This window comes from Eurosta solidaginis, chromosome 4 (assembly GCF_040869045.1).
Source record: "Eurosta solidaginis isolate ZX-2024a chromosome 4, ASM4086904v1, whole genome shotgun sequence".
NCBI classification, from domain to species: Eukaryota; Metazoa; Arthropoda; class Insecta; order Diptera; family Tephritidae; genus Eurosta; species Eurosta solidaginis.
In genome coordinates, this window is record NC_090322.1 from 225,631,550 (window position 1) to 225,649,962 (window position 18,413).

Below are 18,413 nucleotides of genomic sequence, written 5' to 3' on the forward strand. Positions count from 1 at the left end.
TCTATCCGTATCTGGATCACGCTACATTGGAACGTAACAAAAACGTTAAATATGACTCAAATGGTGTAAATTTTGCTTCAAGTAAATAATGAAAATATTCAGTTTAAATGCCTTTGTTACATGTTATGCAAAGCGCATGAATGATATGCAAATGACCTTGGTTCGCAACCCACTGAGTTTTTTGGTCTCCCCCAAACCTGTGGGGAGATTTTATGCCTCTACAACAACAACAACAACAGGAAAGAGGGTTACTTAAGATGGATTTTTTTCTGTATTATTCAAATCTGTTTCAGAGGCATTATTGATTGCCTTAACTTATATAAGCTACTGTTTTTTTTTTTTTTTTTCAAAATTCAGATCACGTTTAATTAATATAAAAATTGCACATTAAATTTCACTTATAAAAGAAACATAAAACAAATATTTCAAGCACTTAAATACTAAAAGTCGCTATAGTTGTTCTAGCCAAAATCGGATAGTGCATGAGGGTCTATATTAAATTTTCGCCGCAGAGATGGCAACTGATTGCGTTATTAAACCCCTAAAAAAATTGATTGTAAAGTAAATAATACAAGTATGTACATCGAGTTGACATGAAAAATACCTTCAATGTTTAAATTGCTGTTCAAAAATATTATCATATCTAGTTTATCTCCTTTAAGTCCGTTTCTCCTGTCGTTAATTATTTGCCCTGCTTTCGAGAAAACTCGTTCTGACGGAACCGATGTTGCGGGTATACATAAATATTTTTTCGAAAGCATATATAGTTCCGGAAATGTTGACTGGCTACGATTCCAATAGTCTAGGGGATTATTTGAGCGATCAACAAAATTTTGCCTTAGATATTGCTCCAACTGAATATTTGCATTGACATTGGGCGCGTTTTGACAAATTGTTTTTGCTTCAGCAACTCTTACATCGAGAAGGTCCCAGAGAGATACTTCGCTTTTATCGACCGATGCTTCTCTTGGGGTGTTGGTAGAAACACTTGTGTTTTGTTGCCGTATTAGGGAAGTTACTTCTTCCACTACCCATTTTGTTGTATTATTTGCATTAATTTCATTACCGAACGCAATTTTTTTAAACCTAGGATCTAGGAATGTTGATTTGGCGCACATTTTGTCAGACTCCAACTGCTCTAATCGTCTCCAAACTACCTCTAACAATCTGCTCTTCAAACTTTCTCCCTCTACAGTTTTCATTTTGCGATTTCGTACTGCGTATTGAAGACCTCTGATCAGGGCGCACTACCAGTGACATCGTGGGATAATTTTCTCCTGACAATTCGGTTGTCATGGCCTCTACGGGCTTGAAAAGATTAGTGTAGTCCAACAATGTTTCCCATTCTGATGAATTGAGGAAATCAGGAGGATTTGGTAAAGAAGTTATTATGGCAGAGAGTGGTTCTTTTACCAAGCATATGCGTTCCATCATTATAAGGGTGGAATTCCACCGGGTAGGGACATCTTATTTTAACCTCAGTTCAGTAACGCCCATTTGCTTTTGCATATTTTTTAATTTTTCCGTCGCTTGAGAACTATGGTTAAAGTAAGTGACTATGGCACGACACTTGGTTATGAGCACAGTAACTTGTGGAACAGCTTTGATGGCATCAATTACACATAAATTTAATGTGTGCGCTACACATGGGTGGTGGTGCTTCTGTAGCATTTCAATTATAGCCTTTTTAATATTAGCCCCGTTAGCACTTACTACAGTAACTATTTTGTCAAAAACGGACCACTCATCAAATATTAACTTCAATTCTGTAGCTATATTTTGGGAGGTATGATTTCCTAAGATTTCCTTTGTTGATAAAACTGCAGAAATCATTTTGTTATCCCGAACGAAATGACTAGTAACTGACAAAAAAGATTTTTGACTATCAGAAGTCCACATATCAGTTGTAACTGAAATATGTGTTACAATGTTGAGCAAGTAATGCAGTTTCTTTCTTACTTCATTGTATTTAAAAGGTAGCATTGTATTTGATAAAACTTTTCTGTTTGGCAAAGAATATAATGGCTGAAGCTTTTTTGTATATTCTACAAATCCTACATTGTCAACGATGGAAAGTGGCTGTAAGTCGTTTGTAATCATCTTTAAAAGAGATTTATCAATATTATTTTTTTCTTGCTCTGAGAGCTCAGAACGTGTGCTGGTAACAAAAAATTTTGTTTGAACAGTCCTTCTCAAACATCCACTATTGGAAATGTCTTCGGTAGGTACTGTTAACGAACTGCGCGCTGCACTCCCTGCAGTAGTTGACGAAAGAGAAGTGGAACTACGTTCCTCTTCTGCAATTACTGGCGCTATTTCTCCTGAAGTTAGATTACTATGTTCTGAGCATGGTGGAATCACCAGGTGAAGTAAATAAAAAGAGATAGAAGGTGTACGCTATCTGAAACGGTAGGGATGTATTTTCAACGGTCAGAAGAGGGTAAAATGTTTACCCGCTTTGGAAAAGTAGGAGTAGAAAAACAAATGCCTTGCTACGAAAGCCATTACAGACTGTTTCTTTTTCAGCATATCAGTGCAACCTAATGCCAATACAAAAGGGATACACAAGACCAGTGCGAACTTATATTACTTTAGGCATCAAATAAAATTAAAAACTTAAACTGCGATGAGTAGTAAAATTCAAGAATGCGTCTAAAGTAAACTGACCTCAACTTCAACTTCAGTTGAAGCTTTTATCGAAAAACCGGACATAAGTGGGAGAGGTGTTATCCATTATATAGTTGAACTGTAGGAACTTTGCGCATTTAAATGGGTTTCGGGTTTGATGAAAAGTTTTACAGTCACACTTGGAAGTGATCGTAATACTTTTAAATGTGTTTCGATCTCTAAAAATCCATTGTTCTTTCCATCTGCTCTGTTCATTTGACATTGAGAGTTGGAAGTAAAACATATGACCTTTTAATATATTATACAAACTTGATCAGAAGATCTCCCATAAGCTCTTGACAGTTAATTCATGATGTATTACTAATGGTCCCAAGTTACTATTTACTAAAATATGTCAGGGGATATAATAGGAGTCGGCCTAGAATCAGAAGGTGCTAATCCAAGCGAGCCGGATTCATATATTCTAATTTACAATCCATAACAGCAACATTTTTCTTATCATAGTGGTCTAATTTTTAGGCCAAAACAAACATAGTGAGTAACAATTTTTCGTAATTGTATTTAGAAATCCATTGTTTTAGCGAAGTGTTTACATAAATAAGGTGTAATACGATAGTTTTGTTGTTCTTGCACATTTTTCGAAAGCCTTCAGTAGCGCTGCACAGGCGAAAATCCTTGTTGGATATGACGCGAATTCAAATAGTTTGTTTTAACAAAGACCGGTTTCAAATTTTTTTGGAACAAATTAAACATACTTATATGATGGAAACATCAATAATATAAACGCAATAGTTAAGCACGACCTTACTTATGGAAGCCCACACCAAAGATACCCAAATATGAATCTCTGTAATTAAATCCGGTAAAGGTCCATCGATATTCACCTACTGGTTTAGATGAAAAAAGGACTAAAACTACCATATTTCACTCCTGAAAAATGCAAAAAAAACACATTTTTCGGGGACAACATTGGTGAAAAATTTTCAGATAGCCGAATGATAGAACAAAGAAGAATTTAGAGCAATGATGACATGATATGAAACTTCTCGCTCTCTGAAAGCGCGTGAAAATGTGCATTTTTTATCACATTGACCATAGATGCCATCATCCTCAAAATCAAATTTGGGCATTTCGGAATAACTTTGGGGTATTTTACATGGTAAAGGTTTAATTTATGATTTTCACCGAAAACTTACTCAAGATTGTCAAATGGGATATCAAAAAACTCGAATTTTTTCAGGATCACAAATACAAAAAAAAGCTTATTTTCCCCGTTAAAAATTTTTCCGTGACAACACGTGAAATTTAATTTTTTGATAGCTAAGATAAAATGTACTTATCTCTTTTCGTGCGTTAATATAATAGCTCATTTAATTTTGTTATTTCTTGTACCTTTTTTACAAATTTTTGATCCGCTTATGTAGTTGAATACACTTGAAATGAAAAATAATGAAAACGCACCGATTTTCTTGGAATTTTTTTTGCGCGGTTTACGCAACTCTGATCTTCAAGACCCATTCTTGGAAACGAATGAAGTTTGTTTACAATCGAATGAACCAATGTTTACAATTGAATGAACTTTAAGACCCATTCCTGGAAACGAATTGAGAGAGAATGAATGTTTCGTATCATGTCATCATTGATTTAGAGCGAGACAATTGACGGCTTACTTCACCTGGTTATTCCACCATGGTTCTGAGGAAGACGGATGCTTACGGCGTAGATGGTCATTTAAATTTGATGTGTTGCCAGAAAATTTAAAATTTTTTTTTGCATATATGGCATTTAACTTCATTGCCATTTTTGGTAAAAACTCCCAAACGGAAGATCTCTTCAATCCAGGCCGCATTATAAATATCTACACAAATGAAATCGTTAAAATCACTTCCTCAGTTAAAAATATTTAATAATTACCACGCTTAAAACGTTTGTCGATTAGGTTGACGTGTGCTAAATTTATTTTAATATCTTTTTAACACTGATATATGCACAGCAAAAATTAAAATAGAACGAACGATTCGAAGAAATAGTAATGAGCGAATCATTCGTACCAAAAACTAGTAGTTCGATAAAATAGTAATGAACGAATCATTCATACCTAAAACTAGTAATTCGAAAAAATAGTAATGAACGAATCATTCATAACTAAAACTAGTAACTCGAAAAAATAGTAGTGAACGAATCATTCATAACTAAAACTAGTAACTCGAAAAAATAGTAGTGAACGAATCATTCATACCTAAAACTAGTAACTCGAAAAAATAGTAGTGAACGAATCATTCATACCTAAAACTAGTAATTCGAAAAAATAGTAATGAACGAATTTCAAATGACTATCGAATGAATGAAAATTAGTGAACTATCGAATAACTCGATAGTTTTCATTCGATAGTTCCCAACACTACTCCTCTACCCATCCATTTACATACCATAATACATATAATCTATTATAGCTATTAACGATCAATCTATTTTTATTACCAAAGAATTTTAAGGTGTTGCAATAATTCTCCCTCCACACTCCCGACTTTTCATTCAATTTACTTCTGCATTTCATTCACGAGTTTTCGTAGGCATTTGCTTTGAAAATTTGTCCCAAAGTTCGCAACACCCACGCACCTACAAACCTCCACATGAAAGTATGACTCTACGCATGCGCTGTTTGAACATGCGACTGCAGGTACATATCTACATAGGTACCGATGTGCTTTCTTCTCCTTTAATCGATAACATCGATTCCGCATAAATTCAATGTGACAACGATCGTTGGCGAGTGCTTGCGCATAATTGGATGACAATTTTTTTGTGTTTGTTGCTTTTTCTCCCCACTTATAATATTCATAATTTCTATGCAGGAATTTTAAGCGTGACAATCAATTATTAATCTTTTACAATCGCACTCAGAATGTGTATGAGCACGTATATATGTTTGTATGTATTCTCAATGCATTGAACAATTTCTTGAATATTAAACAGTCCATGGATCATGACGACGATCAAGACGATCAAAATGATGGCACCGTTTTGTATACCCAGAAGATTGTTTCCTCATTTGCGCTTCGTACGTTCTAAGTATGTGATGCAGTTGAGGTGTGTGATCACACCAGATGTGCTGGATATCTTATGCTACAGATTTTCTTGATTTTTTATTTATTTAAATACGAGTACTTATCTTTTGTTGTCAGTTTTTTTAAACAAATATTTCTACATGTATTATGCCCATCGTAGTTGCTGTCAACAATGTTGTGTCTGATGGTGCAAACAAAAATAAACTTGAGTAATTACGATAAAGGCTATCTGCAAAGATATCTATATATATAAATGATTTGGTGTTTAACTGTAACGCTAAAACTTGAAAACGGCTTAACCAAATCAAATACTTCATTAGGGGGATTTGTTTGTTGTTACCCCGCGAAGGTTTAGTCGAAGAAAAAATTTAAAAATATTAGGGGGGCGTGGCACCTCCCATACAATCTTAATTTTTAAAGCTGATTATCTCTAAAAGAGTTCAAGGTAGGGAGCTGAAAATTGGTATAGGGGTAGGTGATATCAAAGCCCTTCTCACGCAGAAAAGTGTGGGTTATCAGAAAAGAGGGCGTGGCACCTCCCATACAAACTTAATTTTTTATGCTGAATATCTCTAAAATTGTTTAAGGTAGGGACTTGGAAATTGGTGTGGAGATAGACGATAACAATTCCATATTAACGCAAAATAAAAGGAGTTATACGAAAAGGGGCCGTGGCACCTCCCATACATACTTAGCGTTGGAAGCTGAATATATCAGAAAGAATAAATGGCAGGATCCTGAAAATTGCTATAGAGCTAAATGATATTAAAACCATTCTCACGCATAAAAGTGGGGGTTATCGAAGAAGGGGGCGTGGCACCTCCCATACACACTTAATTTTTTAAGCTGAATATCTCTAAAAGGATTTAAGGCAGGGACCTGGAAATTGGTACAGAGCTATATGATATCAAAACAATTTTTGCGCATAAAAGTGGGGGTTATCGGAAAAGGGGGCGTGGCACCTGCCATATAATCTTAATTTTTCAAGCTGATTATCTCTAAAGGGGTTCAAGGTAGGGAGCTGAAAATTTTTATAGAGCTAAATGATATCAAAACCATTCCCACGCATAAAAGTGGGGGGTTATCGGAAAAGGGGGCGTGGCGCCTCCCAGGCACACTTAATTTTCAAGCTGAATACCTATAAAAGCGTTTAAGGTTGGGTCCTGAAAATTGATCAGGAGATTAATGATATCAATAGCATGCTTATGAAAAAAACAGTAGTTTTGGGAAAAGGGGGCGTGGCACCTCCCATACGTTCTTAATTTTTAAGGCTAAATATCCCTAAAAGCGTTCATGGCATGTACATAGAAATCACTATGCAGATATACGATATCAATACCATGTTCATCCAAAAAAAAAAAGAGTTATCGAAAAATGGGGCATGGCACCTTCCATACGTACTAAACTTTTGAGGCTGAAAATGAAGACGAAGTAGTAAATTACCCAGTGAAGTTCTTAAACTCTCTGGATTTGCCTGGAATGCCTCCTCATCATTTGCGTCTTAAAGTTGGGTCTGTTGTTATTATGCTACGCAATCTTCATGCTCCCAAACTGTGCAATGCTACACGACTGATTGTTACGAAGCTAATGGACAATTTAATAGTGACAAGCATTGAAAGATCCGTTCAAGGGAGAGGAATGCTTACTTCCCCGGATTTCCTTAACTTCAACAGATTTTCCCTTCCAATTCAAACGTATGCAGTTCCCAGTGAAACTTGCATTTGCGATGACAATTAACAAGTCACAAGGGCAGTCGTTGGAAGTATGCGGCATAACCATAGAAATGCCATGATTTTCACATGGTCAGCTCTATGTGGCGTGTTCCCGTGTTGGAAAACCGTCCTCGCTATTTATTTAAGCTCCGGGACAGAAAACTAAAAATGTTGTGTATCGTGCAGCCTTAAACTGAATACTAAAATTATATATTTTTGAAGTTGTATACACAATGAAGTAGTGAAAAATCGTTAATTTTCTATTAAAAATAATACCGGTGTAATAACAATTTTTGAAATGAAATTAATAAAAAAAATCTACTTTGGGCAGAACGAAGTTTGCCGGGTCAGCTAGTTTGGGTATAGATAAAGCGTGTCCCAAAAAACAAACGAAAAATGGGCTCAGCAAAAATTATTGGCCCATATGAACGAGGCTCCGGTCAATTCCACGACATTAAGGCCAGGACTGTAGTTCCAACAGTATAATCTACACCTAATAAAAAAGCGGAGGATCTTGGTTAACTCATAGCTCTTTTTCCAAACTGATATATTTCCACAACGTCATAGCCTAATCGTTATTCCATCAAGCTCCTCGCACTCAACGCTTTCATCCCAATTTCTTAATTTTTTACAACGCATCTCTCCATCAATTTCGCTTCATACACTGACTATGACAAGCATTATGCAAATAAAAGCGACTCCATAGGTAAATGCTTCTTCTCTGAGGTGATGTGTTATTGCAAATAGTACAAAGTGTTCTTCCAAGTTCGATTCAACCCGCCATGGGCTTGTACACGTAATCAAAACTGGAAAGGGCAGCGCAAGCTTAAATGGATTCGGTTAAAGCACGGCGTAGGCAGAGGAGCTGAACAGGGAGCAGTTCCCTATTAGAATTTTAGGGTTGTCACACTGAACGAGATGTTATTAGAGCTCGCTAAAAGTGTAGTGAAGGTAGGCGGGAAAGGGGGCTTTCGCAAAAGGAGTGGCCTTTATTCAATTCCAATTGTTATTCTAGAAAATTGTGCATGTTTTATTCTCCCTGTCAAAATGTTATGGATAAAATTAAAATGTGGCCTGTTTTGAGTTTTGACAAGGGCTATAGGTGAGAACTGCACTGAAGAGGAGACACGGTGTGCCGAGATGAGGCAATCTCGCTCTTCACTGTCGGGTATAAACTTAACTGATATATGGGAGCTGGTGGTTCTTCTGGGCATTTTAATGCCGCGCTTTCCGTCCTTTTTCTCGATTCGGTTAACATCTTCCTATGGCATAGAGATATCAGTTAAACTGCTCCAAGACAGTACGATCTCAGACACCGATTCAATTGTCTTTGTCGATAGCCTGATGAGGCATTAGAATCTAACGTAATTTAAGGGCATCAATTTTCTGATCAAATGACCAATGAAAGGTTCCGAGGCGGACAGCTTCCTACGACCAGCACTAGGATAGCTCTTGAGGAAAAATCGAGGAATATGAGGTTCGGGTGATGGATAATTGCGAACTTTTAATGTCGTAATGACCAAGTTTGGCTAGGAATGGAACTGTCTTCCTTTTTAGCATAAACAAATCTGAAGAGAAAGTACTGACGGGTATCATCACAAGTCATTGTGGCTCATACCAACAAATTCTCTTTGCAGAATGTGTTAAGAAGAGGATGCGAATCATTACTTTCGCTGCTGATGTCCAGGACTGAAAGCAAGCCGACCCATATTTCGGAGTTTTGAATCACAATGAAGCAGTGATCTTTTGTCTGTTCTAGTTTATCATAGAAGGAGCCCTTTTACGTGCCGTCCTTCTTCGCTGCTGGTCTGTTTCGAAGTGCTTTCAAATCTATGTTATCTCATGGTTGCACCCTTTACGTTTTTTGCTTACACTAATAGACAAGTCTCCAATATAAAACACAATGATCACCGATCCTCAATCTGAATTACATGTTTTTGTAAAAAAAATTTTTTGCTCTGTTTTTTTTTTATTAAACAAATCGGTCGCTATCATTGTGAAGGAAAGAAATTTTTGTCACGTTTCATTTGCATTGCAGTGTAATGAAACTTCAAGCGGAACCCCCGCCTTGGAGCATTTTTACTTTGAAGATAAACAAATATACTTTTTTCTCTATTTGGACCTTCGCTGCAAGAACAAAGCAAATTGTTACACAAAGTAGAATGCAATACTTGTAATAATAATAATAAGATAATTGTTAAAAATATTTATGTCTGACTGCAAATATATTTTTGTTTGCTTTCTCATTGTCAATTTGTGGCATGCGACGTGACACGAAAACACTTTGCGCCTTTCGATCCATCACAAATTTCATTTAAGAAGATATTCTTTTGGTTTAAGTTTTAAAAATAGTTCCTTAAGCAAATTCCGCAGACGTCTTCAATATGCAAAACTCCTTTCTTTAAATATTTCTTATGCCACCCGATGACATGCTTCGTTTATTATAAAAGCAGGCAGGCAGACTAAAAGGGTAGACAGGCTGCGGTTTTAATAATGATTGAGTGCTTACTCAATCTGCTTCAGACAATATTTAAATAGATCGAAAAAAAAATTCATCAAAGCATGAAGCAACGTAATTCAACATCAACCACAGTTCATCGAAAACTCCAAACATTTCTTTAATTTTTGGAGTGAATTTAAGCACTAAATCGGTATTATCGGCAATTGTTGATTGTCAAGTTTTATTCGAATTACCTAGTTAATCTGGATTAGTTTATTACCTATTTAGCTCATAAGACGAAAAAAGTATTTGTCATTTTTGTTGAAAAAAATTGGGACAATCATAGGTCAACGTCTAAGAATAAATTCCCATTTCTTTTGCTGGTCTATTATTTTTAGAAGAAGATATTTTCGCCATAAAAATCATAAAATTGGTGTTCGAATATGTAACTTTCACTATCGATCATAAAGTCATTACGAATTGTCTTAGATAAGGGTATCTGTATATTAAAATGTTAATGGAGTAGATGGAACGTTTCAGCCATAGCCGTCCATCGGTGAAAGCAATTATGTACATAGATTTCTCAAGAAGATTTTAGAGATTTTTCTGTAAGCAACGAACTCTTTCCAGTTCGAATGATTCAGCTGTAACGCCATTTAGGAACTGTCCCAAGACCATTACGATGTTGTTTACGGGACTATTTCGGAATCAAACCAGGTCGATTTACGACTTGTTCTGGATCACAGCGGGGTTTTAAGGGGTAAAGGAGTGTCACAGAGCCTTTGAAGTTAACATTTTAATATATTGAGTCATCAAGGGTAGTCTGAACTTGAACTCCTTTCAATACATTAGGCATCTGAGTCAAAAGATATAACCCTTTAAGTTTCATCCCTGTGACCACTTAAATACAAAAACATTCCCAATAGCCTTAAGTATGTACATATGTTTGTTTGTCTTCTAACAAAATTTCAATGTACTTTCAGATGTGCCCCAGAAAACATGGCTTTACCAAATTGTTCGACTTCTGTCTGTAACCGCCTTTAATTTAGCCTACCTAAAGACAATGTGTTTTTTTAATATTCTGTGGTAAAATTGTATTTGCTTTTGTGCCAACACTGATCCATACTTCTGCAAACAAATTTGAGATGATCTCGAAACAGCCTCGAATAGATGCCGATAACGTTTTTAAAATTATTCTGAAATGGTCCTGCGTGATTTCGAAATAGTGCTGAAATGATCCCGAAGTAGTCCCGAAATGTTGATGAAGTGATTTGGAGAGAATTCCACAGCTATCCTGAAATTATTCGGAAATTATTTCAAAAATGTGGAAATAGTTCTAGAATGATTACAAAATAGTTCCAAAAACAAACACTTCTGGCACGATTCCGAAATAGTCACGAAATGATCCTGAAAACAATCTTGAAATGGTTGAAGGATAACCCCAAAATAAATTCGGAAACAATTCTGAAGCGCTCTTGAAGTGATCCAAAAATATCTTTGAAACTCGATCTTACGATAGTCACGAATTGAAATAGTTTTGAATCGATCCCGAACTTGGTATTAGCTGATAAAAAAATAGTCCCAAACGACCTCAAATGATTGTGTTACAGTCCAAAATCGGCTTAGAAAACAAATCGGAAAATCTCCGAAGTTATTCGCAAAAAGTCCCAAAATCATCTGGAAATAGCCCGAAAATACTCCAATATGATCCTTAAATGATTGCGTTACAATTTTTTTGAATGGTATATTTCAAAATTGGTGTCGCCCAATAGAATTTTCTGAATTTTTCATATTCGGAGAGCAAAACATAATTAAGAATACAACAATTTTGGTCGGAGTGTCAAAAAACTGCCAGAAATCGTAATTTTTCAGTTTTTGGGAATCTTATGGAAGTCATCGCTAAAATCTTGAGCTTTAGAAATAACGGGGACGTCCATACCTTTCAAACGTGCCATATCGGATCTTTCTACGATAAAAAATATCACAATCCTCCGAGATGTGATGAGTGGCATGGGGATGTGATGAAAGCTTTGATCACCGACTCATAGAAAAAGTTGTAAGAAACTTTAATAATTTATTTTAATATTTTTTTTTTTCCATTTGGTCCCAGAAATACGGAAGCGCAGTATTGAAATGCCTCAGGAAAAAACAAACGTTTCAAAAAAAAAAAAAAAAAATTAAGACCCATTTTTTACATAGGCGCTTTTGTTGATTAGGGTTCGGTTTATCTCAGCATGCGCATAAGTAATAAAACGACTGATATTTGTTTCAATTATACGCGCATAACAATTTTCGCTCTTATCGTTTATCTTATGGATAACATAGATAAACTTGGCTTTTAACGGGGTGTAGTGTCATCCAACAATTAATCATATAAATGTTTTATTTTTCATTAGCCATTTCTACTGCATCTAAACTACATTTATATGGAGACCTTTTTAAAATCAAAATCTTTTGAACTTTAGACCAAAATATACATTTTTTTTTTTAATCTTGAGATACCTCTGCTTTTACAATTATGAAAATAAGCTATGTGGAGTTTGAATAAATTAAAAATTTGATCATAAACATATTCGAATATGTAAAAAAATTCTAAGCTGTAAGCTTTATGACTGTGGTTTTATAAAAGGTTATTCCCACTCAGCATTAGGTGATTCAATTTTGAATTTCCCTACATATCAATACAATTTGATTACTCTTTCTGACTAAATAATGAGTTATCCTACAATTGAACAAAAGAAATAATCAAATATGAATACTTTTGATGATGAAAAGCTAAAAAGCATTTTTTGATCACTTTTTGGAATCATTTTTGAAGTCCTTTAATGACTAAATTTTAATATTTCATAAAAACCAACAAAAAGAATAATTAAATATGCTTACCTTTGATGATCAAAAACTGAATATAATTTTTCAATCACATTTTGGAATCATATTTGAATCAAATGTGTTTACTTTAGGTGATCAACAATTTATAATCATTTTTCATTCAGCTTTCTGAATCTTTTATGAATATATTTGTTGACTGAATAATGAATTTTATACTTGTTGAAATTTTACTTTTCATTAAAAATTTCATTTTTTCACATACACATATTTTTTCAATCATGAAGCTAAGAAAAAATATATAAAAATTTTATAATCTATGCAAAAGATATTCTTCAAGACAAAAATAATGTAATCCCACTCAGCATTTAGGTGATAAAATTTTGAATTTCCCTACATATCAATACAATATGATTACTCTTTCTGATTAAAAAATTAGTTATCATACAATTGAACAAAAGAAATAATCAAATATGAATACTTTTGATGATCAATAACTGTATACAGTTTTTCAATCATATTTTGGAATCATATTTGAATCAAATGTGCTCACTTTAGGTGATCAAAAATTTTTAATCATTTTTCATTCAGCTTTTTGAATCTTTTTTGACAATCTTTGTTGACTGAATAATGAATTTTATACTTGTTAAAATTTTACTTTTGATTGAAGATCTTATTTTTTCGCATACACACATTTTTTCAATCATGAAGTTCAGAAAAAATATATTAAAATTTTATTCTTCAAGACAAGAAATAATGTATGTATATACTGCTCCTAACAAAAGATGTCCCCAACCATTTCTCCACCTTCGGCTTCCCAGAAAATACAAAACCAACCATTAGACAATACAAAGGTTGTGAACTATTTGAACCCCCGGTAAGTGAAATTCTCTTGATATATGTACCTGGATATGGCTTCAACATCCCGTACCATATCGTATTTTAAGATGTTGACGATCATATCTGATGCTGGATGTTGTAGTCGCAGGTGTATATTGGTCTAGTTTGTTTGCGAATTACCTTTGGTTCAAATAGCTCACTTCCTCATGCTTTCTTCCCCTGATGAAATAAGATTAGTATGTAGTATCTTATTTTGTATGAGATATGAAAAATAAATGCATGATAATCGCATTCAAAAATGATTCAAAAATCTCAACCAAAATGATTGAAATATGTTCACGAATATGATCAGAAAATGACTGTGAAAAGCATTCAAATATTAATCCAAAACAATTAAAGCCCACTTTTACAATGATATCAAATATGAATAAAAAGCGTTTCGAAATATGAATCATATATGATTATTCAAGAATAATCACATTTATGGTACATTTTTCTCCCGACGATACGTTAATTTTCGAACAGAAAATGCTTTTAAATTTGAACGTTTTTAATCATCTTGGGGTATGATATTTGAATATTTTTTGATCAAAATTTTCAAAAAATGCTGGCTGGGATGCTGCTCGTGAACGAAGATTTCCCCAACAATTTCTCCCCTTCAGCTTCCCAGAAAATACATAATGATTGGACAATACATAGGTTGTGAACTATTTGAACCCCCGGTAAGTGAAACTCTCTTGATATATGTACCTGGATATGGCTTCAACATCCCGTATCGTATCCGTATTTTAAGATGGAGACGATTATGCTGATGTTGGATGTTGTAGTCGCAGGTGTATATTGGTCAAGTTTGTTTGCGAGTTAGCTGTGGTTCGAATAGCTCACTTTCGCATGCTTTCTTCCTCTGATGAAATAAGATTATTATGTAGTATCCTTTTTTGAATGAGATATGAAGAATAAATGCATTATAATGGCATTCAAAAATGATTCAAAAATCTCAACCAAAACGATTGAAATATATTCACGAATATGATTAGAAAATGACTGTGAAAAGCAGTCAAATATTACTCTAAAACTATTAAAGCTCAATTTTACAATGATATCAAATATGAATAAAAAGCGTTTCGAAATAGGAATCATAAATGATTATTCAAGAATAATCACATTTATGGTACATTTTTCTCCCGACGATACATTAATTTTCGAACAGAAAATGCTTTTAAATTTGAACGTTTTTAATCATCTTGGGGTATGATATTTAAATATTTTTTGATCAAAATTTTCAAAAAATGCTGGCTGGGTTGGTTCCTCTAGAAAAAGTACAATAATATTTGAAGATTCCTACAAATTTTACCCATACATCGATATAAATATCTACACCACTATACTCTATACACCAGCGAACAGAAAAATTGAAATTTTAATTTCAATATATTATGAAAAACCGTCTATGATTTTTGTAACTGAAACTAAAACAAACTAATCAAGAAAAATGTTTTGGAAATAAGTCTAGAAAATTTTAGGAATATTTTGAAATTTTTATTTGGAGTTCGCAGAATAATTTTTTTTTTCGAATACCCAATCAATTTAAATCTTACAAAGTACAAGTTACAGGTCTCCCGGAATTCGCGCAAGTTTTGAATTTTTTTTTTTTTTGGAAAGGTGATTAAAATTTTCTTGCACATAAAAGAAACCCTTCGAAAGCAAATTTACAAAAAACAAATAAATTTTAAGAGACTTGTAATTTATACTTCGTGAGACCAAAATTGATTGGGCTACAAAATTGCACACTCAAAAAAATTTAATGAGCTCATATAAAAAGTTCGAAATGTTAGTAAGACTTTTCTCGAATTTGGATTTTTTCGAAAAGAATACAGAATTGACAAATTTTTGCTATTGTGAATGCCGATATTCTGAAAAATCGAAATTCTGAGAGAGGAAAACATTGTAAATCCCTACAAGTAAATAATCTTTTTATTCCACTATTGCCATACCTACCCGTTAGATAATAAATGATAGGGAGAATGACTGTCACAAATGGCCGGAGAATAGAAAAATGTTTGTTTGCCTGCTTGCGGCCCAATACAGCTTCTTGTCTAAATTCATCCTTCCCTTCCGCCAATTCACAATGTAAATGTCCTGGACCACATTCCAGTGTTACTCCGGTCCTTAAATATTTAGATTTGTTTTAGACATGATCGTAAGCTGATGCAGGCCCAACCGGCGCCACTCTATATCGGGTCCAGAATATAATGTTTTAATAAAATAAAAAACAAAACAGATGTGTAAGATAATTTTGAGGACGGCCAAAATCAGCTGCGCATTACTGCCATCTGTAGGGGTGAAGTTTTAATTTGCATTTTAACCAGTTAAAGCAGCTTAAAAATATTGGTTTTTTTTTAGTATAAGTTTCAGCTAGGAAATTCATACATTTTTTTTTAAATATCGAAAAAGAGAAACGGTTTAATTGACGAAATTTGATAGAAATGCTACTGCTATTTTTCTGTTCGCTGTTGTATGTACCAATAATAGAAGTACTCATCTATGACTATAATTATTTTAATTAAAACTCAAACATCTACATATTTACATACATAAAAATAAAAATATAAATCTTACGTTTTTTTTTTAGATTGCCCATCGCCGATGTAATCCTAATTTAATCAGCTCCTTTAAAATAACTACACGTACACTGAACAAAATTGTTGTTAATAACCCATCAATATTCCAACTAAAATAAACCTTCACACTTCAAGATGGTGATAGATACGACAACACTTACAGAGAAGAGAAATATAAGAGTTTACAATGTGACTACACGGCCAAAAACCAAACGACGTGATAAAAGTGATTTGGGTCCAGACTTTATAGCGCCCGATGGTGGTTGGGGTTGGGTAGTTTGTATAGCGGCCGGTTTGAGTAATGTAAGTGTATCTCATTTAGTTATTTTCCAAAAAAAAAAAAAAACAACATTTGCTTTTATAATACATATTTTTTTGCAGTTTTCAATATTTCCCCCCTTACAACAATATGGCCTCATATATCGGCAGCGAATGTTATATTTGGGATTTTCAGCCAAAGAAACAACAACAATTGTTAATATTGTGATGAGTATTTCATCATTAGTTGGTAAGTGGTGCAATTAGTATTGGGTCATACTGTTGTTAATATGAGCTCTGAAATAATTTTATTAAAAAGTTTGATCCTGTTATGAGACTAGGCGCAGAAGAAGCTAGTACTTCAGCATAGCGGATTCGTACCAGTTAAAAGATTATAAATTTCCGTAATATTTCCCAAATAGGGGACATTTACCACCACCCCCCCCCCCCCCCCCCCCCCCCCCCCACTCTAGTTGAGGGGTCGACTGCTAATACGCTACCAAAAATATCGAGGGAGGTGTCAAAACACGCGTATTGACCTCGACAACAATAATCCGAAGGCGGAAAAGAAACATTTTGTGTCTGCCGGGAGATATTTGCAGTTGAAGTTGACTATTTTCATGTGGATGTTGTAATGTTGTTGTAGCCACAAAAAAAATTGTAAACATAAGTGTTTTGCGCGGATATAGTTTTGGTCTCCAAACCGGTGTTGGACCCACCCATGGTAATTTTTTTAAGCGCGGCCGATGGCCGCCAATGCAGAAAGGTGTTCTGCGCAAAAATACTATGGATACCACACCCGGTTTCGAAGGGACCCGCGAGTCATTTGAAGATGAAAATAGCTCCGTCCGCAAATACTAGAACCTTTCTAGGACCTATGCCATTTGCTGCTTTTCTGACCGCTGTATTACTCCCAATAGCTGAAGTCTTAGACTGGCAGGCGCAGGGCACGAACACAAAATGTACTCGCTGATTTCCTCCTCCAAACCGCACTTTCTAAATCTACTATTACTGACCAAGCCTAATTCAAAGGTATGTGACGCCAGAAGGCCACTTCCAGACAGAGTACCCGTCATGAGTCTACAGTCCTATCTTTTTAATGATAACAGCAACCTTTTTAGTGTAGGGTTGTAAGACCCACACATAATCTTCGACATTAAGTGTGAGTGTGATCAAAAACGAAAATTCATAGTCAGTCCACTATAGGCAGTCCGTCACGTCATATCGCTTAATTTTCTGTAAGTTTCCTAACTAACAAAGACTTCGGATGCAGCATGCTCGTTGAATCCGGTAGCGGATTAGTTATGAAAGTGACCAGAAGTGCTGCAATCATTTCCCCTCCAGCTCTACAACCTTCATCTCATGACAAAAATATAAGTCTACCTTTCAATAAGTCTGTTTTTGCAATTGTTGTTTACTGGTAAAAAGGTAAACACTGAATGGTTTTCATATATCAACTGAAAAGTGTTGGTGCTAAAATAATTTATTTTGATTTTTCAAAGATTTTATGGGCAAGGGAAGGCTTAGATTTTTCGCAGATTGCCATTTCCGGTCTCTGAATCTGAAGCTATGAAGTTTTACAAATGCCCAGGTGTTCTCAAAGAGTAAGTAGCTGCGAAGACAGCTCTTCATTTAGTTATACTTGCTTTGAAAAGATAATATCTGATCCCGGGAATTAGGAATATTTACTCTACCTCCAAGAGCGCGGTTACTTATAGAATGATGCAGTAGTTGGAGTTATTTCTATTATGAATCACACCAACTGATCTTTATTCTTGTTTTATTTTTAGGCATCGTGAATGGCGCTATGTTTCGTCGATTTTCATTTCGTCAAGTGGCTATTGCTGGCAATATTTTAGTATTCCTTGGCATTTTACTCACAGCATGGAGCACAACATTCTGGGAATATGTGATATGTCTGTCAGCGATTTATGGTAGGTATTCCAACTTAAAACTCATAATTTTTTCCTTAACCCTTTGATAATTTTTTTGTGCGAAATTGTAATATGCAACCCTTTCT

At 34.7% G+C, this 18,413-nt stretch overlaps 1 protein-coding gene across 3 annotated transcripts in view; it reads left to right on the forward strand.

Annotated features, from left to right (window-relative positions):
• Positions 1 to 18,413, forward strand: part of out (outsiders) — a 111,153-nt gene that overhangs the window by 89,374 nt on the left and 3,366 nt on the right. For all 3 annotated transcript variants that reach the window (XM_067784901.1, XM_067784903.1, XM_067784902.1), the window contains 3 exons: positions 16,147 to 16,438; positions 16,517 to 16,643; positions 18,184 to 18,327. In XM_067784901.1, the coding sequence (XP_067641002.1) occupies positions 16,271 to 16,438; positions 16,517 to 16,643; positions 18,184 to 18,327 (439 nt within the window). In that variant the 5' untranslated portion in view covers positions 16,147 to 16,270. The remainder of the gene's footprint in view (positions 1 to 16,146; positions 16,439 to 16,516; positions 16,644 to 18,183; positions 18,328 to 18,413) is intronic.